This window comes from Oncorhynchus nerka, linkage group LG19 (genome assembly GCF_034236695.1).
Source record: "Oncorhynchus nerka isolate Pitt River linkage group LG19, Oner_Uvic_2.0, whole genome shotgun sequence".
Lineage (NCBI taxonomy): Eukaryota > Metazoa > Chordata > Actinopteri > Salmoniformes > Salmonidae > Oncorhynchus > Oncorhynchus nerka.
This window is the reverse complement of record NC_088414.1, coordinates 28622664-28645433: the sequence shown is the minus strand read 5'-3', so window position 1 is coordinate 28645433 and position 22770 is coordinate 28622664. Positions and strand designations below refer to the sequence as shown.

Here is a 22770-nt window from a genome sequence, read left to right as displayed (position 1 = left end):
CGCAAAACGCGTGGTGGAGGCGGGGCAGAATATTTGAAAGTGGCGGGCAAGACGAGATCCATGGCAGGCACCGACCGAAGTTCTCTTTTGAGATAACAATAGTCAAACGTTCAGTCTACATTTCTTACGACAACTGGTGTGGTTATATGCGATTTATGAACTGACAATTCTTATTCTTTCGTCTGAAAAAAATAGTTTTTTATAAAATTTTAGCAAGCTAGAGGCACACACATTTTAGCTAACGTCAGCTAGCCACCGTACAGCTCATTGCAGGGGTGAAGACCAACGTCTTGTCAGACCATAAGGTAAGTGACCGTCCTCCTCAGCTATCTACTAAACTTATTTGGATGGGTAGAGCATGAATCATAATGGGGGTTAGCTAGCCCGATGATATAGACAAGTTAACGTTAGCTAGACAGGTACTGTAGCTAGCTAAGTGCTGGCTAACAACACTAACAGCCGCGGTCCGTACTATTATCAGAAGGGTTTGGTCGGTTGTGAATAGAATCACAATGAGGCTAAAATAGCTTTCAGAAAATACATTTCCGATATGCAAATCTTCCAATGACAACATTGCTTTAAAGAATTGGCCACATTTACACAATTCTGTTTTGAATCTGTCAATCACCTGATTTCGAAGCATGACAAAGGAGGATGATAAGTCGATCCCTGTGCGGGTTGCCCTGCGGTGTCGACCTTTGGTTGCTAAAGAAATCAACGAGGGTTGCCAGACCTGTCTCACTTTCGTGCCAGGGGAGCCACAGGTCAGCAGTCTATGCCACAAGACAAAGCACTTGTCCTGATGTTTTATGTATCCAATTTCATACCTAGCTACATAACTAAAATTATTTTCTAATATAATTAATTTATCTTGTAGGTGGTTGTTGGCACTGAAAAGGCGTTCACATACGATTTTGTATTTGATCCTACAACTGAACAAGAGGAAGTCTTCAACAGTGCTGTTTCACCATTATTGTGTGGTCTTTTTAAAGGTATGGAAGACAAACCTTTTACTTTCACACAATATTATCCATAAACCAGTAAGCTGACAAAATGGGATGGGATCAATAAGCTGTATGTTTCTACTTATCTTTTAAGGCTATCATGCTACTGTGCTTGCATATGGTCAGACTGGTTCGGGGAAGACCTTTTCTATGGGAGGAACATACACCTCGGCCCAGGAGAATGAGCCCACCGTTGGAGTCATCCCCAGGGTGGTCAGAATGATCTTCCAGGAAAGGGAGAAGCATACCGATTGTGAAATCTTTCTTACAGTGTCTTATCTGGAGGTGTGTGGGAACCTCTTAGTTTTTATTATTTAATTGTCATTATTTAATTGTCATAACACAAAGCCATAGTTTGATTGTAATAGAAAATCAAAACGGGAAGTTGTAAATGCCAAAAAAGCGAGTATTCTGATTAATAAAGAAATCCATCTCATTGGTTCTGGAAGTATCCTGTGCATGTTTTTCTGTAACATTATGTCTACATTTGATTTGCCATAGATATACAATGAAGAGATCCTGGACTTGCTCTGTCCATCGGCATCCAAAGATAAACCATCAACCATCAACATTCGGGAGGACCCCAAAGAGGGCATAAAGGTGAGTGAACTGTCTGTAACCGTTGAACGTGTTGCCTGAATGTGTTTAAATGGACCGTTTGTTTTAACCCATTCTCCATCTGCCTCCCGATCTTAGATTGTGGGCCTGACTGAGAGACAGGTGATGTCTGCCCATGAGATGGTAGGTTGCTTGGAGCTGGGGAACTCAGCCCGCACTGTGGGCTCTACTGCGATGAATGCTGCCTCGTCTCGCTCCCACGCAATATTCACCATCACCCTGGAGCAGCGCAGGGGTGCAGACAAGTCGGTCTTCTCTTTCTTTCTCCCATAAATCTCACCTTCTTAATATTCTTCTCAATACGCAGAGCATAAATATTGTTTATATACAAATATCTCATGATATAGATAATTCAATTAATTTGATTTAAGTTTGTCTGCAAGTTGATTTGTCCTCAGTTCTTCCTTTGTGTTTCCAAATGTGTGTTTAGATCTGACAATGTGGTGTCAAAACTACACCTGGTGGATCTGGCTGGCTCTGAGAGACAGAAAAAGACCAAAGCTGAGGGAGATCGTCTGAAGGAAGGTGAGTTGATTACCAGAAGCTAATCCTTTAAAAAACAAGCTTTCATTGACTGTATTAATCTGTGTACTTCAGTATTGTTATGGGAAATTATTAGCACAATCTACATGTTTTAAATGACAGTCCCAGTTCAAATTCAATGTTTGATTTAGTTCAGTATCAGAACCTTATTGATTTTTTTGCTTTCATCCTGTCTGCTCCAGGCATCAGCATCAACCGAGGCCTGCTCTCCCTGGGAAACGTGATCAGCGCCCTCGGTGATGAGAGCAAGAAAGGCACCGGCTTTGTGCCCTACAGGGACTCTAAACTAACCAGACTGCTGCAGGGTGAGCGCTCAAATGGATGGTCAGCTTATGCAGGCGTTATTGACACTAACTGTGTTTGGGCAGACCAAATCCCAGGTTTAACCGCCCATAGGATCTTTCTGGGTCCACTATCAATTTAGGATTGGCTTGTAAGTACAATGCAGCCTAACATAACAAAGATAGTGTCATGTGGTACAAGACCTTGTGGTAGTCAGATGACTGAAAGAACAGTCAAGAGAGCAGTCAAGTTACATAACCTAAGGCAGGGAAGGGCAACTGGCCAAATCACGGTTGACAACTCCCAGAGTGCAAAGAACCTTGGCGACAATCGACAACTATCGACAACACTGTTCTCTGCAAACGTCAAAGCAGCGCCGGCTTTGACTGCATATATGGGTGTGGTTACGCAGACCTGCGAGCCCCTGCGGCCGCTCATGATAATTTCAGATTTTGTGGCCCCCACCCCTATCCGTTGTCCATCCCTGCCCTAAGGCATTCAACACAACAAGCATTCATTCAAATCTAGCATGTTTTTCTTAGATGTAGAGACTGATTCGGTTCTATATATATAAATATATATCACACACACACTATACTAAGAATTCATGTTTTAAAGTGGGGGTTAAATAATAAATACTGCTCTCCTTCAGATTCATTGGGAGGTAACAGCCACACCTTGATGATCGCCTGCATCAGCCCTGCAGACTCCAACATTGAGGAGACGATAAACACGTTGCGTTACGCTGACAGAGCCCGCAAGATAAAAAACAAACCTGTGGTCAACGTGGACCCTCGAGCTGCTGAAATGAAACACCTGAAGCAGCAGGTAGTGACCACCCTACTGAGTGACCTTACAATTTGTGTTTTGGCGAAGTTGACTTGATTTTAAGTGTCCATTGTTTCGATGGGAATGTTTCCTCCTCTTTTGAACACAGGTTCAGGAGCTACAGGTGATGCTTCTGCATGCACGTGGAGGTGTGTCACCCGTGCTTTCTGGGTAATTACTATGCTATTTATTTTGGGATAATTTCCCGAACTAAGATACATTCAGGTGTAAAGTTGTTTGAACCCTAGATAAAGATCAGCAAATAAAATAAATAAATAATACAATATGAGCTATATTGCATGCACAGAGAAAAATATTTTGTGTAACAAGTAATACAAACAAACAAAGATTGGGGGGTCAAAATGATTGGCATCCCTGTTTTCAGTACTCTCTTTGGGAGGATATTGACACTGAGCCTTTTTCTAAAATGTTTTATGAGATTAGAGACCACGTTGTTCCACAAATAAATGGTTAATTGACCACAAAATAAACATTTTGCAATGGCCATCTCAGTCTCCGGACTTGAACCCCGTTAAAAACTGGTTTTAATTGAAGAGGGCAGTCCATAAGCCCAGATGAAGGATAACAAGGAAAACGGGTGTTTTTCTTCCCCTTTTATTTATATATATATATATATATATATATATATGTGTATTTACAAAATGTTTCAGAGTAATTGTGTTACTATCAAATAATATAATTTCCCCCTTGTTTTTAGTTTTGTTTTTAGCATATAATATTATTTAGATTATTTTATAGTCTTTTTGCCCATCCTTATCAATGGTTCCAATAATCCTGGACCAGACTATATGTCCTCCTCTCCATCTATTGAGCCAAATAGTCTGTCAACCTATAATGACTGAACATCCATACTGGGAACATTTCTTCTCTGAAAAGGTCTGAGCCAGTGGAGAACATGTCTAAGATCCTGGAGCGGACCCATACCCTACAGGATGAGAACAACAAGCTGAGCCGTGCGCTGAGCGAGGCAGCTGGCCAGACTGCCCTGATGCTTGAGAGGATCATCATGGTGAGGATGAGGGCCTGCACTAGTGTAGGACTGGCTCTGTCATACTGCAGGCCATGCCAACATCACACAGCAACGCTGACTGACCATCCATAAACATACAATTATCCTTTTTAGTTATTCATCTTTGGAAAGATATTTGGAGGTATTACCATGACGTGTGCCATCCTTTTTTGTTACCCCACCCACAGACGGATCAAGCAAATGAGAAGCTGCAAAGCAAACTGGAAGAGTTGAGGCAGCATGCAGCGTAAGTCTGAATGTCTTTTTGTGAACTAACACTCGCACTTGACTTTTTTCCCCCCCTTACGAGCTCTGACTTTTCTGATAGCTACTTTATTGAGGAAGAGTTTACTTACTATGACTGTGATATGTGGTTGTCCCACCTAGCTATCTTAAGATGAATGCACAAACTGTAAATCGCCGTGGATAAGAGACAAAGGGCTACGCTGTAAATATTTAAATGTCATGTGCTGTTACCATTGTCTGATTAGGTAATTGGCACCATAATTATTTGTGTTAAACACAAGGCTTATCGTTTAGGTGTAAGGTGAACCTGCAGAGGGTGATGGAGACTCTGGAGGACCAGGAGCTGAAGGAGAATGTGGAAGTGATCCAGAATCTGCAGCACGTCATCCTGCAGCTCCAGGTACGGCCAGACGAGGGAGCGCTCACAAGGCTGGATCTACTGATGCATTAGACTCCATTCAGTCCTCTGTGTTTAGCAAGCAAAGCATTTTCCCCCTGAATTTCCTAGTAGCTAAGCTGTTTCTGTGCAATGTCATAACCTTATTGATCATGCTAGTCATAAGGATAAAGGACACTTGATTTATTATGTTTCATTGTACACATTGCACGTGTCAACGTTTGAATGGCTGGGTATTTTAGTTCCCTTCCCAATATTCAGTCTAATAAGAAGCTGCTCTGCATCCTGGCTGGGTAATAATGTCTGCTCTTTTTCCTCCAGGATGAGAGTGCTGGCCTTGCTGCCACCATTGAGGCGTTGGCTGCAGACTGTGGGGCTGAAGGAGAGGACAGCCCGGATGGGCCAGGGAGTGGCAGCAGGACCCCAACTGATGGCTCTCCTTCAGTAAGTCTGGTCATCTAGAACCACTCCTCTAATGCAGAAGTCTGTCTGCTGCAGGTTTACTCTTCCTGACATGTATCTGATTCTGTGCAGGTGTTTTGGGATTATTGCATTTTCACTGATATTATAGAATTGTTGTGTGTTTTTAGGTTTTGTACAACAGGTGTGTTTTTGTTACCATACAAACAAACATGCCACTCTTCACAGGCTGCTGCTGACAAGGACTCTCCAGAGGCCTTCACTACCCAGCATGCCCTGCGTCAGGCTCAGATGTCCAAGGAGTTGATTGAGCTCAACAACGTTCTGGCTCTGAAGGAGGAGTTTGTCAGGAAGATGTGCCAGAACGACAGCCACCTGGAGCCTATGCAGACTGAACACCAGGTAGGGCTGGAGATGACAGACTGGAGAGGGGAGAGAAAATATGGGTTGGCTGTAATGGAGGTTCAGAGGGCTGAAACAAGGGAGGGCAACACCAGCACAGCACTTTGATTCTTATCCACTGGGAAGATTTCAAACTGAACTGTTTTTTAATCTGAACTCCTCATTAACGGTTCCCCTCTAGAATAACATCAAGAGCCTGCAGACATCAGTGGGCTCTCTGCAGAAGGAAAAGGAGGACCTCATACAGGCTCTCCAATCTGCCAAGAAGGATGTCAATCAGGCTAAGTAAGACTTAAGTATTTTAATAGCGTCTTTATGTTCAGGCTGTGTAGTCAGTTGATATGATAGTTATCTGTCACAAGAGTTTCCCTCTATGATAGCCACGAGCTTGGTGTGTAACAGAATTTTACGTTTAGTATAAGCATTTCTCTGCAGTAGAATGGAATCATCAATCTCATTTCCTTCTGTCTTTCTCCCTCTCTCCATCTTTCACCAGGCTGAGTGAGCAACGGAGAAAGCGTCTGCAAGAGCTGGAGGCTCAGATCACAGACATGAAGAAGAAGCTCCAGGAGCAGTCCAAACTCCTCAAGGTCAAAGAGTCCTCTGTTCGCAGCGTGGCCAAGCTCAACCATGAGATCCAGGTATGACAGTGTGCTTTTCTCTGGTGTGTCACTGTCATGGCACTGTGGGTATACTGTGAGCTGTGGATATACTAGTTACTCTGAACTAATGGGCACTGTTTTTCAGGACAATGAGAGGTTTTCAGTCTGGATCTCATCGGTCAATGGGCTTTTGAAATGAAATGTTTGAATGTGACCTAATGATGGTACTCTTAAGACGAGGTTGTTGATGGCTTCTCTGATTGTCTGCTCTCTTTCCCTGTAGGCTATGAAGACTCAGCGTGTACAGCTGATGAGGCAGATGAAGGAGGACTCTGAGAAGTTCAGAGTGTGGAAGAACAAGAAGGACAAGGAGGTGCTTCAGCTCAAGGAGAAGGTGTGTGTGTGACGTGTGGTAGCGACTCTGGTGGACTCACCAGTCCATAGATAAGGCACACTGTTCACCACTTTCATTTCCATGTGGTTTAGATGATTGATTTAGTTTTTCTTTCAATAACAATACATTTCTCACCTCTCAGGACCGTAAACGTCAGTTTCAGATGGTGAAGCTTGAGAGTGACTTCCAGAAGCAAGCTAATGTCTTGCGTCGTAAAACTGAGGAGGTGAGGCCTAGGCCTATTCAGTGGTGTAAAGTACTTAAGTAAAACATTTTGAAAGTACTACTTAAGGAGTTTTTTGGGGTATCTACTTTACTATTCATATTTTTGACAACTTTTTAAAATTTTTACTTCACTACATTCCTAAAGAAAATGTTACTTTTCCCCTTACATCCAAAAGTACTCATTACATTTTGAATGCTTAGCAGGACAGGAAAATGGTCTAATTCACACACTTATCAAGAGCACATGCCTGGTCATCTACTGCCTCTTATCTGTCAGACTCAATAAACACATGCTTTGTTTGTAAATGATGCCTGAGCATGCTCCTGGCTATGTGTAAATTTAAAAAAAAACAAGAAAATAGTGCTATCTGGTTTGCTTAATAAGGATTTTGAAATGATTTATACTTTTACTTTTGATACTTAAGTATGTTTTAGCAATTACATTTACTTATGATACTTAAGTATATTTAAAACCAAATACTTTTACTCAAGTATGATTTTACTGGGTGACTTTCTATTAAGGTATCTTTTACTCAGGTATGACAATTGGATACTTTTTCAACCACTGGGCCTAATCGACCAGGAAAACATTTTGTGTCAATTCTTTAATTGTTGTTAGCTGGAACTGTGGTGAGCGGTAGTTCTAACTCTACAGGTGTTCTCCTTCAGGCCGCAGCAGCCAATAAGCGTCTGAAGGATGCCCTACAGAAGAGGAGTGAGGTGGCAGAGAAACGAAAGGATATCCATTACAGAGGGATGGAGGGAGCAGCCGGGAGAGTGAAGGTCCTGTGAATTATTTGATCAGCGATTTGTGAGGGGTCCTGGTTTGCAAGAAAGGAACTGATTGCCATAATGTGTTATGTGAACGTGCATGCTGTGGTCGAAGTGATTGTGTGTGTGATTTTAAATGTGCTGCCTAGGGTTGTGAAATTTCAATCAATTCCGTGTTTTTCAAAAATCCTGGTTGTATGATTTGCGGAATAAGGAGGTAAACCAGGGAATTTATTGAAAGGTCCTGTAATTTTGGATCTCTAGTACTGTCACTGTGTATGAAGGACTGAGTAATGTATGCTGTTACCTGAATCTGTGGGCAGACCTGGCTCCTGAACGAGGTGGAGGTGCTGGTGAGCACCGGGGAGGCGCGGCGCCACCTGCAGGACCTGCTGGAGGACAGGAAGATCCTGGCAGAGGAGATATCCCAACTTAAACAACAGATGGAGGCAGGGGAGCGGCCTGCTGCCAAAGTCAGGGTAAGTGGAGTCCTTGTCTTAAAAAGATCAATGACAATCTGAGCTTTTACTAAATGAGTTATCAGTGGAAATTTCCACTGCTAGGCTACATGAGGAAATGATGCTTCTCTGTTTTTCTGCAGGAGTTAGTCCAAGGGGAATGTGAACACTAGGCTTTAGAACACCAGCTAACTAAATCGCCAGATTGGCAATGTTGCATCACTGGCAGGATTTCCAAAAACTGTCTCAAAGACCATGAACTCTGCGTTCATTAATGAGCAAATTTAGCTAATGTCTTACCATATATGAAAACATGATACATAGTTTAAAGCTGAGAAACAGCCATTTCCAATGATATGACATATAATGGCACCACATGATTCAAATGGTAATCAGTCAAGAAATACCTGTGGAAAATTGACGCTTTTCCCCCCCTAAACAAATGCTATTTACGTAACTTCCTAATGACGATGGAGGAAAAACTGAGCATGATAACTATTCCTGGTTTTACAAGGATGGAAAATCTAAATAGTAATCAGAATAGTAATACCTTTTATTGTGAATGAGTCACAGCTGTTTTGGTGAACGTGGCATTTTTCTTAAATTCTACGGAATGTTCTGTTATCAGACACCTATCTGGATTGTATATTAACTACATATCTGCACCAAAACATTACAAGTGTATTTGATTTGACATATGATAAGGAAAGACACCCACGTAATATTAATAAATCAAGAACATTATTTAAATAACTTTATTGAGGGGAATACATCTCATTCAAACCTGCAAACAAAATGCAAGTTACATCTCAAATTGGAATTACAAAAAAGATGAAGGCATACATTTTAACCCCCTTCGAAGAGTCAAAATGGGAACAAATTTGAAAGCATACAGGGGAGGTGACTAGTGACACTGAGCTACTGGGTGAAGATTAGGAGTACCTTTACTAGTGCCTATGTCTGCAATGAGTCCCATTTAATAAAATAATTTCATCACAAAATAAATTGGTCCTCTGCGATGCATAACTGCTTGCCCTTGCATTCTGGTGCAACACAAATAAACCATGCCATTTCCTCCTATCTTTCCTCTAACAAAACCAACCATTTCTAGAGTAGTCCTGCGGTACATACTTTTATCTCCCTCACCAACTTTAAACATCAGCTATCTGAGCAGCTAACCGATCGCTGCAGCTGTACATAGTCCATCAGTATATAGCCCACCCAATTTACCTACCTCACCCCCATACTGTTTTTATTTTATTTACTTTTCTGCTCTTTTGTACACCAGTATCTCTACCTGCACATGTTCATCTGATCATTTATCACTCCAGTGTTAATCTGCTAAATTGTAACTGTTCGCTCCTATGGCCTATTTATTGCCTACCTCCTCATGCCTTTTGCACACAATGTATATAGATTCTTTTTTTCCTACTGTGTTATTGACTTGTTAATTGTTTACTCCATGTGCAACTCTGTGTTGTTGTCTGTTCACACTGCTATGCTTTATCTTGGCCAGGTCGCAGTTGCAAATGAGAACTTGTTCTCAACTAGCCTACCTGGTTAAATAAAGGTGAAATAAAAATTGAAGTTCACCTCAACTAGGCTGTGAGGATGTGACTGTCCCTCAGCCCTGTCTGCTGCCTCCACAGCATGTTGTCCTGTCTGTCATTGACACTGTTGGGACAGCTTCTATTGACTTCCTGGTGCACAGGTGACATGTCTACAGGGATGTCCTCCTCGTGAAGGTCTAAGCTTGAGGGGGAGGGAGCTAATATACCGTATGTAAAGGCCTAATATTACATAACAATAATAAATCATTAGCAGTTAGAACAGGATGATTTAGGGTTGTTACCAAGCTACCAGCCTAATTATTTTTAGGAATCATAGATAAACCGATACCTAATGAAATATCTAGCTAACTAATGATTATATGGGTATCAAACTTTTTACTGGTAAAATATTAGTCCTGCTGCAGCCCTCTTGTGGGTTGCTGGCTATCAACTACTGTAGAATCAGGCTCTAGACAGTTTAATTTTAGTTCTTAACTAAACCAATGACAAATACTCTTCAAATTGATAATATGAGCATTTGATTTTGTACAGTTATCAAAGACAACGTTTAATGTAAAAAAGACAAGAGAAGTGCTAAATCAAGTAGATGGCTGCCTTGCCTTGTTTTGGCTGACTGATTTAAAAGACAATCTGAAAAAATACTATAATTACCAACATAAAAACAAATTGAATACAGTTTCTTACCCTAATGTTGTCCTTAACTTTGACAGCTTTGTCATTGAGCTATGAGAACCCTTTCAGGTCAAGTGGAGGCGAGGTGCCTCGTGGCAGCATTCACTTTCAGTCCCCTGCCAAAACTCACAATTTGCTCAATCCTGCCAATGACGCATCAGCGTCAGTTGTTTCTATGGCAATTCAAGATGCCGCTACCCATACCTCCTAATAATCGTTCAATATCAAAACCCTAAAAACAGAGATGTTAAATGCATATGGTTTAATATTAGTGGACAGAATACATCTCTTTGCTTAGCTTTACTTCCTGAAGTTTTTCCATTCCCCCTTTAACAGTTTTTACTGTGTTTTCTCTCCCCTCTCGCTCTACTCCCACAGCGTCGGACCCTCATCATCTCAGAGCTGGAGAGTCAGGGAGAGTTGGAGGCGTCTCTCAGCAAACAGGTGGACAATCTGGGGACAGAAATAAACCTCAGGTGAGTCTGACTCGTTCAAAACTGACTTACTACCTCCTGCAGCTGAGGGATTCCTTCTAACCTAAACATTGACCTATATTACCTCCCGCAGCTGAGGGATTCCTTCTAACCTAAACATTGACCTATATTACCTCCCGCAGCTGAGGGATTCCTTCTAACCTAAACATTGACCTATATTACCTCCCGCAGCTGAGGGATTCCTTTTACCTAAACATTGACCTATATTACCTCCCGCAGCTGAGGGATTCCTTTTACCTAAACATTGACCTATATTACCTCCCGCAGCTGAGGGATTCCTTCTATCCAAACACTAAACATTGACCTCACCTTACTTCTAATGCATTTGATTTTATTACATGACTCTACTGACGTGAAAGACATCCACATAATTTGTCTTTCAGTTGCATTGCATTGCTATCCATTTTTGCACTGTCATTGTGAATTCCTGGCCTACCTCCCCTTGGCTTGCCTGGAGAAATGTTGATGTCATAGTGAGGCTTTGCTCCAAAGCTTTTCACACCTTCCAAAGCATACGCCTTCCCCATCTGTTCTTTTGTTAATTCCTGTTGATAGGATATTGTGACGGCTGCCAGACGCAAGTCCTTAGAACAGAGTAATGATATATGTGAGGAAGTATTTAAGTTTGGGCAAGTAAATCAAACTTTATTTGTGTAGACCCTACTGTGAAGTAACTTATAAGCCCATATCCAACAGTGCAGTTCAAGAAGAGTTAAGAAAATATTTACCAAATAAACTAAAGTAAAAAATTATATGTGACACAATAAAATAACAATTACGAGGCTATATAGAGGGGGTACGGGTACCGAGTCAATGTGCGGGGGTACAGGTTAGTCGAGGTAATTTGTACATGTAGTCAAGGGTGAAGTGACTATGCATAGATGATAAACAGCGAGTAGTGCAGTGTAACAACAAAGGGGGGGTCAATGTAAATAGTCTGTGGCCATTTTAATAATTGTTCAAGCAGTCTTATGGCTTGGGGGTAGTAGCTCTTTAGAAGCCTCTTGGACCTAGACTTGGCGCTCCGGTAGCGAACAGTCTATGACTTGAGTCTTTGACCATTTTTTTGTTCCCAGTGATATACTGGGCCGTACCCACTACCCTCTGTAGTGACTTGTGGTTGTGAGGCCAAGCAGTTGCCATACCAGGCAGTGATGCAACCAGTGCTCTCGATGGTATATCTGTAGAACATTTTGAGGATCTGGGAACCCATGCCAAATCTTTTCAATCTTCTGAGGGGGAAAAGGTGTAGTCGTGACTGTCTTGGAGTGTTTGGACCATGATAGTTTGTTGGTGATGTGGACACCATGGAACTGGAAGATCTCAACCTGCTCCATTTCAGCCCTGTTGATCTTAATGGGGGCCTGTTCGGCCCGCCTTTTCCTGTAGTCCCCAATCAGCTCCTTTGTCTTGTTCACATTGAGGGAGAGGTTGTTGTCCTTGGCACCACACTGCCAGGTCTCTGACCACCTCCCTATAGGCTGTCTCATCGCTGTTGGTGATCAGGCCTACCACTGTCGTCAGCAAATTTAATGATGGTGTTGGAGTCGTGTCTGGCCACGCAGTCGTGTGTAAACAGGGAGTACAGGAAGGGGCTGAGTACACACCCCTGAGGGGCCCCTGTGTTGAGGATCAGCATGGCAGGTGTGTTGTTTCCTACCCTTACCACCTGGGGGTGGCCGTCAGGATGTCCAGGATCTAGTTGCAGAGAGAGGTATTTAGTCCCAGGGTCCTTAGCTTAGTGATTAGCTTCGTGGGCACTGTGGTGTTGAATGCTGAGCTGTAGTCAATGAACAGCATTCTCACATAGGTGTTCTTTTTGTCCAGGTGGGAAAGGGCAGTGTGGAGTGTGATTGAGATTACATCATCTGTGGATCTTTTGGGACGGTATTTCAATTTGGAGTGGGTGTAGGGTATCCAGGAGGATGCTGTTGATGTGAGCCATGACCAGCCTTTCAAATCAATGTTATTCACTTATTGCACCCACACTGCTCGCGCGCGCCAACGAGTGTCTGCGTTGCCACGGGCTAATTTCTATTTCTGACGCAGATCGCTCTGCAAGTCCTGCCTCTCCCATCTCCTCATTGGTTTATAGAAGCAGGTACCCACGTGCCATCTCCTCGTTGGTTATACCCACGTGGGTGAGTGAAAGACGAACGGGGTCAGTGGCGGTAATGTACCTAATTTATGAAAGTTGCCAATCTCAATATATAGTCAAGAAAAGGCCTGAAGGAAGAGAGATGACTAGAAACGATTCGGTTGACCCTTTTATGTGTGGATTAATTGGCGGCGTTGAGGACCATGTGCATTTCAGGTAAAATAACAACTCAATGTTTATATCCCAGGACAAATTAGCTAGCAACAGCAAGATAGCTAAATTGGACAAATTAGCTAGCAAGTGCAAGCTAACTAGCTGAATTGCCATAAATGTTTAATGCTTTTCGACCTGTCCCCAAATTAATATAATTGGTTCAGGGTTTGTTTTGATATTTTAACCTGCGTGTCGTGATCGCGTTTAGTGTGGGGGGACAAAATAAATGTATGTACGATGGCGCATGCACGAGGCCGGTTTGGGTTCCGTGTGACTCACATTTGCTGCCGAGAGTGTTATCACAGTCATCCAAAACAGCTGGTGCTCTCATGCATGCTTCAGTGTTGCTTTCCTCGAAGTGATTATAAAAGGCATTTAGCTCGTCTGGTAGGCTTGCGTCACTGGGCAGCTCGCGTCTGGGTTTCCCTTTGTATTCTGTAATAGTTTTCAAGCCCTGCCACATCCGACGAGTGTCAGAGCCGGTGTAGTTGGATTCATTCTTAATCCTGTATTGACGTTTTGCCTGTTTTGATGGTTTGTCTGAGGGCATTGCAGGATTTCTTTTAAGCGTCAGGATTAGTATCCCACTCCTTGAAATCAGCAGCTCTAGCCATTATCTCAATGCAGATGTTGCCTGTAATCCATGGCTTCTGGTTGGGATATTTACGTACGGTCACTGTGGGGATGATGTTGTCGATGCAGCTTTTGATGAAGCGGATGACTGAGGTGGTATACTCCTCAATGCCGTTGGATGAATCCTGGAACATATTCCAGTCTGTGCTAGCAAAACAGTCCTGTAGCATCCGCGTCATCTGATCACTTCCGTATTGAGCTAGTCAACGGTACTTCCTGCTTTAGTTTTTGCTTGTAAGCAGGAATTGGGATGATAGAATTATGGTCAGATTTGCAAAATGGGGGGCAGGGGAGAGCTTTGTATGCATCTGTGTGGAGTAAAGGTAGTCTAGAGGAGCTTTTATTTTTTTGTTTATTTATTTTTTATATATTTTGTGGTTGCACATGCTGGTAGAAATTAGGTCAAATGGATTTAAGTTTGCCTGCATTAAAGTACCTGGCCACTAGGAGTGCCACTTCTGGATGAGCAGTTTCTTCTTTGTTTATGGCCTTTTTAAAGTTGTTTGAGTGCGGTCTTAGTGCCAGCATCGGTCTGTGGTGGTAAGTACACGGCTACGAATAGTATAGATGAGAACTCTCTTGTTAGATAGTGTGGTCTACAGCTTATCATAAGATACCTCAGACGAGCAATACCTTGAGACTTCTTTAATATTAGACATCGCGCACCAGCTGTTATTGACAAATAGACACACACCCCCACCCCTCGTCTTACCAGACGCAGCTTCTCTGTTCTATCGGTGCATGGGAAATCCCGTTAGCTCATTCATGTGTATTTATGTATTTTTATAGACAAACATTCACATGTAATGTCCCATGGTTTTCCTCCTAGGAGTGCCCAGATAGCTGACCTACAACAGAAGGTTCTGGATGCAGACAATGAGGGGCGCTTGAAGCAACGCTGGGACAACATCACTACTATGGTGGAGGCCAAGTGTGCCCTCAAGGTCCTCATGTCAGAGGTAAGACATGAGCTTATTCGCGTATTGTTGAACTGCAAGTGTATTAGTCTCAAGTTTTCAATGTCTTGAAAAGATGTCATTCTTTGCCTATTAGCCTACCTTGTAAGCTAATGTTCATTGACAAAATACATGGCAACCCAAAATTTCATTTGACTATTTAGTATTTTAGCAGATGCTCTTATTCAGAGCAACTTACAATAAATATCACCACCTCCACAGCTGGTGTCTGCCAAAACGACCAGTTCTACGCTGGAGAGCGAGCTAAAGCAGGAGAAAAGCAACGTGCTGGACCTTCAGAAGACGCTGTGTGACGAGAGGAAACTGATGTCTACCATGGACATGGAGCACCAGCACCACCTGGTGGAGCTGGAGCAGATGCACCAGGAGAAGGTCCTGTACCTCCTGGGTCAGCTGCAGAGCAAGGAGAGCAAGTCAGTGGAGAAAAAACAGGAGGAGGAGACTTCAAAAAGAGAGAGGGAGCTTCTGCAGCGCCTCAAGTTCCAGGTCTGTCACACTCTGTCCTCTCAGCTACTGTGCAAAATAACATTCTGGAGGAAAGTTCATCAGGGTCATACAGTCAGGTCTATTTATGTGCTTATGGGCTTGTTTCTGCTATTAATCCTCATTATCCAAGCAGGTTGATTTGACTTCAAGTTCAACTCAGTGTTGTGTTTTAGACAACTCTTATCAAAGACTGATCAGGGTGAATATAGGTATTCTAACCCCCCTCCTAATTCAATGCCTGTCTCTACAGGAGGATGAGATTGAAAAGATACGGGAATTGAATGAGCAAAACCAGAGGCTGATGGATGAAAATGAACAATACAAACAGGTAAATGCCCAGATGAGCCTGTACAAGGACAATAGAACACTTTAAAGTATCTACAAGAACAAAGGTCTGCAGTAGAGTTGGGTGGTATCCAGATTGTCATACAGTCATACTGTTTCTGTACCATACTGGAGTATACGGTATTACCGTAAGTGCACATAAAACAATTTAGGCACTTGGGATCTTGATCCAGTTAGCAAACCAAATGCATTGCTGTAGCCCTGAGCTGGATATAATTTATTTCACATCTTAGATTTCTTATAGTTATACTTACACACTCACAGGCCAGATATTAGGTATTGGTATTGTGTGTCTATCTTTATTTGCTTTTCATGTTTCCCCCACAGCTCCCTCTGCTGGGATCTCTTAATTGGGCCTATACTGACTGAATTTGTAATTATGCCCATCTGTGAAGTCTTGTTGTGACATTGATTGCCATTGCCTTGCACGCTGAGGAAGGGCTCATACCTGACATGTTCGTACGGCAATGCAAATGTCCATTTACTTTTGTTTACCGGAGTGCTGTCCTATTACTGTTCTTTTCATGATATACAAGGATCCACACCCGATTTTTAGGTTTATATAAGGTGGAGTACAGCACGTTTGTTTATTAGGTACACAACCCCGTTCATGAAAATGGATGAGTCACGTGGCCGTGGTTTGCTATATAAAGCAGTCACCGAGGCATTCAGTTACTGTTCGATCGAACGTTAGAATGTGCAAAACGGGTGACCTAAGCGACTTTGAGCGTGGTATGATGGTCGGTGCCATGCGCCGGATCCAGTGTCTCAGAAACGACCTCCTGGGCTTTTCATGCACCACAGTGTCGAGGGTTTCCCCAGAATGGAGCAACAAACACAAACCATCCAGTCAGGAGCAGTCCTGTGGGAACAGCTTTTTGATGAGAGCGGTCGAAGGAAAATGGCAAGAATTGTGCACGCTAAAAGGCGGGCCATAAACAGACAAATAACAGTGGTGTGCAGAACGTCATCTTGGAACACACAACTTGTCTATCCTTGTCACGGATGGGCTATTGTTACACCAGGTTCCACTCCTATCAGCTAAAAACAAGAAGAAGCCGCTCCAGTGGGCAGGCGATCATCAACACTGGACAATTTAGGAGTGGAAAATCTATGCCTGGTCAGAAAAACCCCAGTTCGCGTTGCGTCATGCGAATGGCATAGTCAGGATTTGGCGTAAGCAACACGAGTCCATCGACCTATCCTGACTGGTGTAAACAGTACAGGCTGGTGTCAGTGGCGTTCCCGGCATCCAATCTTTTGTTATTTTATTACTTGACTAGGTAGTTCAATTAAGAACAAATTCTTATTTACAATGATGGCCTACCCCAGCCAAACCCTAACCCGGACGACGCTGGGCCAATTGTGCGCCACCCTATGGGACTCCCAATCATGTCCGGTTGTGATACAGACTGGAATCGAACCAGGGTCTATAGTGATGCCTCTAGCACTGAGATGCAGTGCCTTAGACTGTTGCGCCACTAGGGAGCCCAATCTGCAGTAACTGCGTGATGCCGTTGCGTCAGCATGGACCAACATCCATGTGGAACGTTTCCAACCTGTAGAACCCATGGCCTAAAGAATTCAGGTAGCACGCAGCCCCCGCAATGCGTGGGTGCCCCCAACCCCAAATGTTTATTTTCTTTAAATAATGTAAGGTATTTAAAATGATACCGTCAGTATTTCAAAATAACTCGGTATAAACGGTATATCACCAAAACCTAATCTTACATGTACCCTAATATTAATTCATGTAATTTGTAAAGTTTCTCACACCCTAGGTGCTAAAAGCACAGGTTATTACAATTCTAAACATTTATGTCTACTATTTGTTGAAACTGTCCATATCAAGCAACTTTTGCTCTGTGTGTTCAGAAACTAACACTGCTCCAGTTGGCCAGTGGGAAAAAGATCAACAACCTACTGCCAACATCCACTCAGTCCCCAGATGACTCCTTTGAGTACATCCCACGGAAGGTAAGCCACTGGCACACTTCTTCACCAGTCTGTTTGATATCCAACTGTTAGAGTGGAAATTTCCCCCATTCGAGTCTAGGGGAAGATGACCCTGACTTAGACCAGCGCTAAGAGATTGCACCATCTCACGGCTGGTGTTTTTTACCTCCTGCAGCCTAAAGGCCGGCGTTTCACTACAGCCAGGGCTCCCCTGAAGATGGCCATTGACGTGGAGGAGCTAGAGTCTCCCTCAGAGTCAGAGGAGGTTGAGTGGTGCCCTGAGAAGAATGAGAGTGGCCGTAACAGAAAGAGCTCCAATGTCAAAAAACCCAAGGCTACAGGGGTGAGAACATAGACGTAATGTATAGGAAATAATTTAGTGAGACCGGGGCAACACTGTTAATTGTTTAGAGATGATCAGATCAATATTCTTATGTATTTGTAGTGTTAAATAAGTTTTCACATCTGTATGCCTCTTCCTTCAGTGTGCCTGTAAGGGTCGCTGTGGCAACAAGCTGTGCCGGTGCCGTAAGGGAAAGATGATCTGTGGGGAGAACTGCCAGTGTGACCATGAGAAGTGTCGCAACATGGACAACCAGACGTCCAGTATAGTAAGTTAAAATTGTCCATCTGTTGTCAGATATCTGTATACCATAGGCTCCCTACATTCACTAGTGGGAGAATATTTCATTGTTTGTGCAGTTTATTTTTGTTAATCATTTTCCTCTCTTCCTAAAATCAGGACTCCAGCGAGGTCACCGACGATGGGTCCAAAGATTTAGTTTCTATTCCTCAAGACCCCACAGCCGTTAGCCCTGGTGACGCCACGTTCTTTAAACCACCTTGTGTCACTCCCACCAAGGTAGGCTCCTCTATACCAATAACGCAACAGGGTGGTGACATACCCGTAACAGACTCATCGCACATCACTTTCTTTTGCACAAAACTGCATCTTAGGTGGGTTATTGGGGTTTTCAGATCATGTCCTTATTGTGCTGAAAAGACTATCTTCCTTGCTGTGTTCTTTATAGCTTGTGAGGAAGAGTGTCTCTGTCGAGGAGGAGGAAGATGAGGAGGTTGAAGAAAGGAACACAACCAGCTTCTTGAAGAAAAAACGAGTCCTTACTAGCTTCCAGAACAGCTTTTTCTCTGGATGTACGCCCATCAGGGAAGAGTCTTAAGGTGGGAAAGGCATGCTAGTATAGACAAGACATGCAAGGTCTTAGCCTCTGCTATAGGATAGTCCTTTTATCTGTTTGTTTTTTCAGTGTTTTGTTGGTCATTTTTCAATGTCTTTTAAATGTCCTCATTTACGTTCCTTGTAATAAAGTGTAGCAATTGATTCTAAATGAGACATCACTCTTTTATCGGTCTAAATCTTAGAGGGCACAGAAATTCACTTACTGTGAACTGCCTGCCGTAAATGGCCTAATTATGAGGGCTAAATACATACATACATTTAACGAGACTATTTTTAATTAGACAATCATACTAGGGAATTATTTGTCACTTGAAATATAAACGTTTAATAGTTGAATGTAACTGATTTTCTATCAATAGAAATGGATCATTTTTTAATATACATTTTTTTTTGTTATAAATTAATAATTCATGATTTTAATTTTCTGTGGAATATTGGAACAAATAAACATAGTTAATAAATCAAACTTTCTTAACTTGCAGTTGTCTAACAAAAATCAAATGATCACCCAGTTTTGCAACGATGTTGTTAGCATTCCCATTGAAGACTATTGCAGTGTTTACACTCCACTCCCAACCTTTTTAATGCTTCAGTCCAGAGTTAACATGACATCCACTCTGAGTCTGAACTGCTGCCATTTTAAGTCTCAATCAAAGCAGTGTGACTATATAGAGGGGAAAAACCTTTATACCGAAGTGACCTTTTTTTGTAGCAGGTTAGTAGAACTTACGCAGCAGGTTAGGAGACCGCGGTTAAGGGAAATGCCCTACTAACCTGCTACGAGAATCACTTTTGTATCGAAGTAGTGTGAAAAGATTGTCCCATATAAAGGCAGCATACACCCAAATTAAAAATGGTAGTGAGTGAGAGAGCACTTTGAAACCAAATACCTTTTGCTGAAATTGACAATGGCCCAGGGTGGTTTGGATGGTATGAAGTTTGGAAAATTTTAAGTTGAGACAAAAAATGACTCATCCTAGGAATGTGGAGAATGCTGACTTCCAACTGCACATGGGAATGACAATGCTGACAGGAGAATCATTTTAAATGTTTCAATACCTAAAAATGCTGAACCTATGTCTCCTGTGACTGTCACAGTTTTGAGTTACGTTGATGACATACGACGTAAATATGCTTCTGGGAGATGGCCAGTTTTGAGTTACGTTGATGACATACGACGTAAATATGCTTCTGGGAGATGGCCAGTTTTGAGTTACGTTGATGACATACGACGTAAATATGCTTCTGGGAGATGGCCAGTTTTGAGTTACGTTGATGACATACGACGTAAATATGCTTCTGGGAGATGGCCAGTTTTGAGTTACGTTGATGACATACGACGTAAATATGCTTCTGGAGATGGCCAGTTTTGGCCACTTAAATCAAGTTTTTAGCTAAAAAGAAAGTGTTCTAGGAAAACAATCGCCAGGAATTTGGCTACAAATTTGTTTCAAGTTAGGAAATCTGTTCAAGTATTCCCAGGAATAAAATATGTGATTGTGTCTCCATGTAATCAAGGTATGAAATGATTGTTCTTTTCAAATGCACTTTCTCGTTGGGCTTAGTTGTGGTCAATTTGCTGGGTACAAATGATTATAATTATGTTCTGGCCCCAAACCGTCCTCTCTGATACAAATCGGCCCGCGGTTGAGTCTAGTTGCCCCAGCCCTGCTCGAAATATTGAGAAATGCGGCAGCAGCAGCCTGTGCACAGAAGAATGGAGCTGTCAAGTGGAAGGAATGCTGATGGCACACATTTTCAAACTGCTCTTGTCATATTGTGTGGGTGTGCATGTTCATGGTGTGATGCTCAGCCTAATGTGAACAGCAAGTAGAACTTTGCTATTAATTGTATTTATCGTTTTTAAAAGACAAGTATACTTTTTTAAAATTACGTACAGTGCATATAGAAAGACTACCCCTCTTGAACTTTTTTCATATCAAACATAGAATATATCTTTACGCATGGTCAAGTTAATAATTATGCTGTTGATGTATTAAATGGCCCGTGCTATCCAGAATCCTTGGAACGTCCCTACCCCATTGAAGTTGAAATGTAAAATGGTAAGGGTTGGGGGTTAGGGTTTAGCACTGACATGTATAAAACCACCCAGACACATCAAGGATGCAGTCATCCTGAACTGAGCTGCAGGATAGAAAGGGAACTACTTGGGGATGTCACCATGAGGCCATTGGTGATTTTAAAATAGCTCCAGAGTTCAGTGGCCATCTGCCCGGTAGTTGAAACCAGGATCTGTGAAGAGCACACTTTTCTAGTTTGCCAGTGGCCATTGAAGTTGAGCATTTGCCCACTGAAGTCATTTATGACTCCAAACTGCAGTCAGGTCAAGACGTACTGGACGTACTACTGTTTGGGGTTTTAGGCTGGGTTTCTGTACAGAACTTTGAGATATCAGCTGATGTACGAAGGGCTATATAAATAAATATGATTTGATTTGAAATTCTCTAAAATGACATTGTAGGCAGCCTGGTGGACATCGGGTGCTGTCACAGGAAGGCCAAAAAGATGTATTTGACGCATATGACATAACATTTGATTTTATGTCTCAATCAATTCTTTGTTCTGGGACCAGGGATAGGAGTGAACGGTTGTCATATTGCGGAGTCTACCTTTATTAAAGGACATGTAGCAAGTAGTTTGCTGCTCTTGCAAAGAACCATCTGCAATATACAGTAGTTCAAATGAAGATGGGCAACACACTGCAAAAGGTTTGAGCGCTTCAAGCTGATGCTCATTCATTCAGCCTAGCAGCTTAGAGGGCTCTGTATGTGTGTTCTCTCCAAACCTGCCTGATCTGCCTAGCTCAGTGCTGAGAAACCTCACTGTCATCCATTTTAAGCCCTCACTTAGGGAGCAGCCAGTCATCTGCAGAGGTGTAAACATTGCCTGGCTACCCATCCACATCGCTACGGCCAACTAATGTTTCTTCTCCACGATGAGTCTGGATTTTCCCCCCTCCCGATGATTTCTAGCACGTCAACACATTCTGACCTTTCAGATTGGTCCCAGAAACCGATGGGTTGGGCCAGAGCCGGCCTACATGATGATAACTTTGATACTCTGATTGGTTAGATTTGTTAGAGGCGATCCAATCACTGATGAATTTTTGTACCTCATCCCTCATTTTGAAGTCACACAAACAACTTATAGGATGGCAGTTTCAGACTGAATGTACTGTATGTACCGATCCATATAACAGTGTAATTCAATTCAGAGTGAGTCCTCAGGCAAGTGTAAACCTACACTTTTAGTGCAAGCATCTCATGTTCTGACCTTGGTATCACTCCCTCACTTACAGTACAAATATGAAAGATCATAAGAGAAGGGTCTTTGGTTTTGTGAGCTTACTGTTGCCATATTTTGGGTAAATGATTAGGATAGGAAACTTTCCCAATATAAAGCTGATTCGTCCTTGTATGGCCGACCTCACTTGGGATGTGAACCCTCTTTCATAACAACGACAACACTACTTACGGTTTCAGGGGTGTTGATGTCATTGCATGATCATGGCTAGAGCTCATTAGATAACTAGTTTACATCTACACCCCAACAACTGGCAGAGCCCACCATGTGATCTGAGTTATGACACCACGAACGATGGTTCCCAGTTGGTCCGTTATAGCCTAAAACCAGGCAGGTACTGTATGTTGATGTACCACCTAGGTTACACAAGTATTACACTGTACATGCCTGTGTAATAGCAATATAATAAAGAGTTTACATTTCGGTTGGTAACTTGAACAGCAGGGACCAATCAATATTTTCAGTAGCCTATATTGGTATTTTGATAGCCTAATATCGTGAGGAATCGAATCCAATTTAAGTCTGCTATTCCTAAAATCCCTCGCGCAGCCAGTCGATTCTGGAGAGCAGCTGATCACCT

The 22770-nt window shown here is 42.5% G+C and overlaps 1 protein-coding gene across 1 annotated transcript; it reads left to right on the top strand.

Annotated features, from left to right (window-relative positions):
• Positions 1–20: 20 nt before the first annotated feature.
• kif4 (kinesin family member 4) lies at positions 21–19014 on the top strand. Its single transcript, XM_029620685.2, has 30 exons — positions 21–305; positions 641–764; positions 878–992; positions 1099–1289; positions 1506–1604; positions 1701–1867; positions 2053–2147; positions 2348–2470; positions 3100–3275; positions 3385–3446; positions 4173–4305; positions 4494–4552; positions 4846–4951; positions 5270–5392; positions 5597–5770; positions 5952–6055; positions 6267–6411; positions 6656–6766; positions 6909–6992; positions 7661–7774; positions 8086–8241; positions 10842–10939; positions 14731–14860; positions 15080–15364; positions 15615–15692; positions 17585–17686; positions 17841–18008; positions 18151–18276; positions 18408–18527; positions 18697–19014. Exons 2-30 carry the CDS (start codon positions 642–644, stop codon positions 18844–18846), a joined length of 3717 nt encoding a protein of 1238 aa, XP_029476545.1. The 5' UTR covers positions 21–305; position 641; the 3' UTR covers positions 18847–19014.
• Positions 19015–22770: the final 3756 nt, after the last annotated feature.

Excerpts from the sequence above, each read along its gene's own strand:
- kif4 (XM_029620685.2), top strand. The coding sequence starts at position 642 with ATGACAAAGGAGGATGATAAGTCGATCCCTGTGCGGGTTGCCCTGCGG. Across the intron at positions 6,412-6,655 it reads AGCTCAACCATGAGATCCAG|GCTATGAAGACTCAGCGTGT; the intron begins GTATGACAGTGT and ends CTTTCCCTGTAG. Across the intron at positions 18,528-18,696 it reads CTTGTGTCACTCCCACCAAG|CTTGTGAGGAAGAGTGTCTC; the intron begins GTAGGCTCCTCT and ends TGTTCTTTATAG.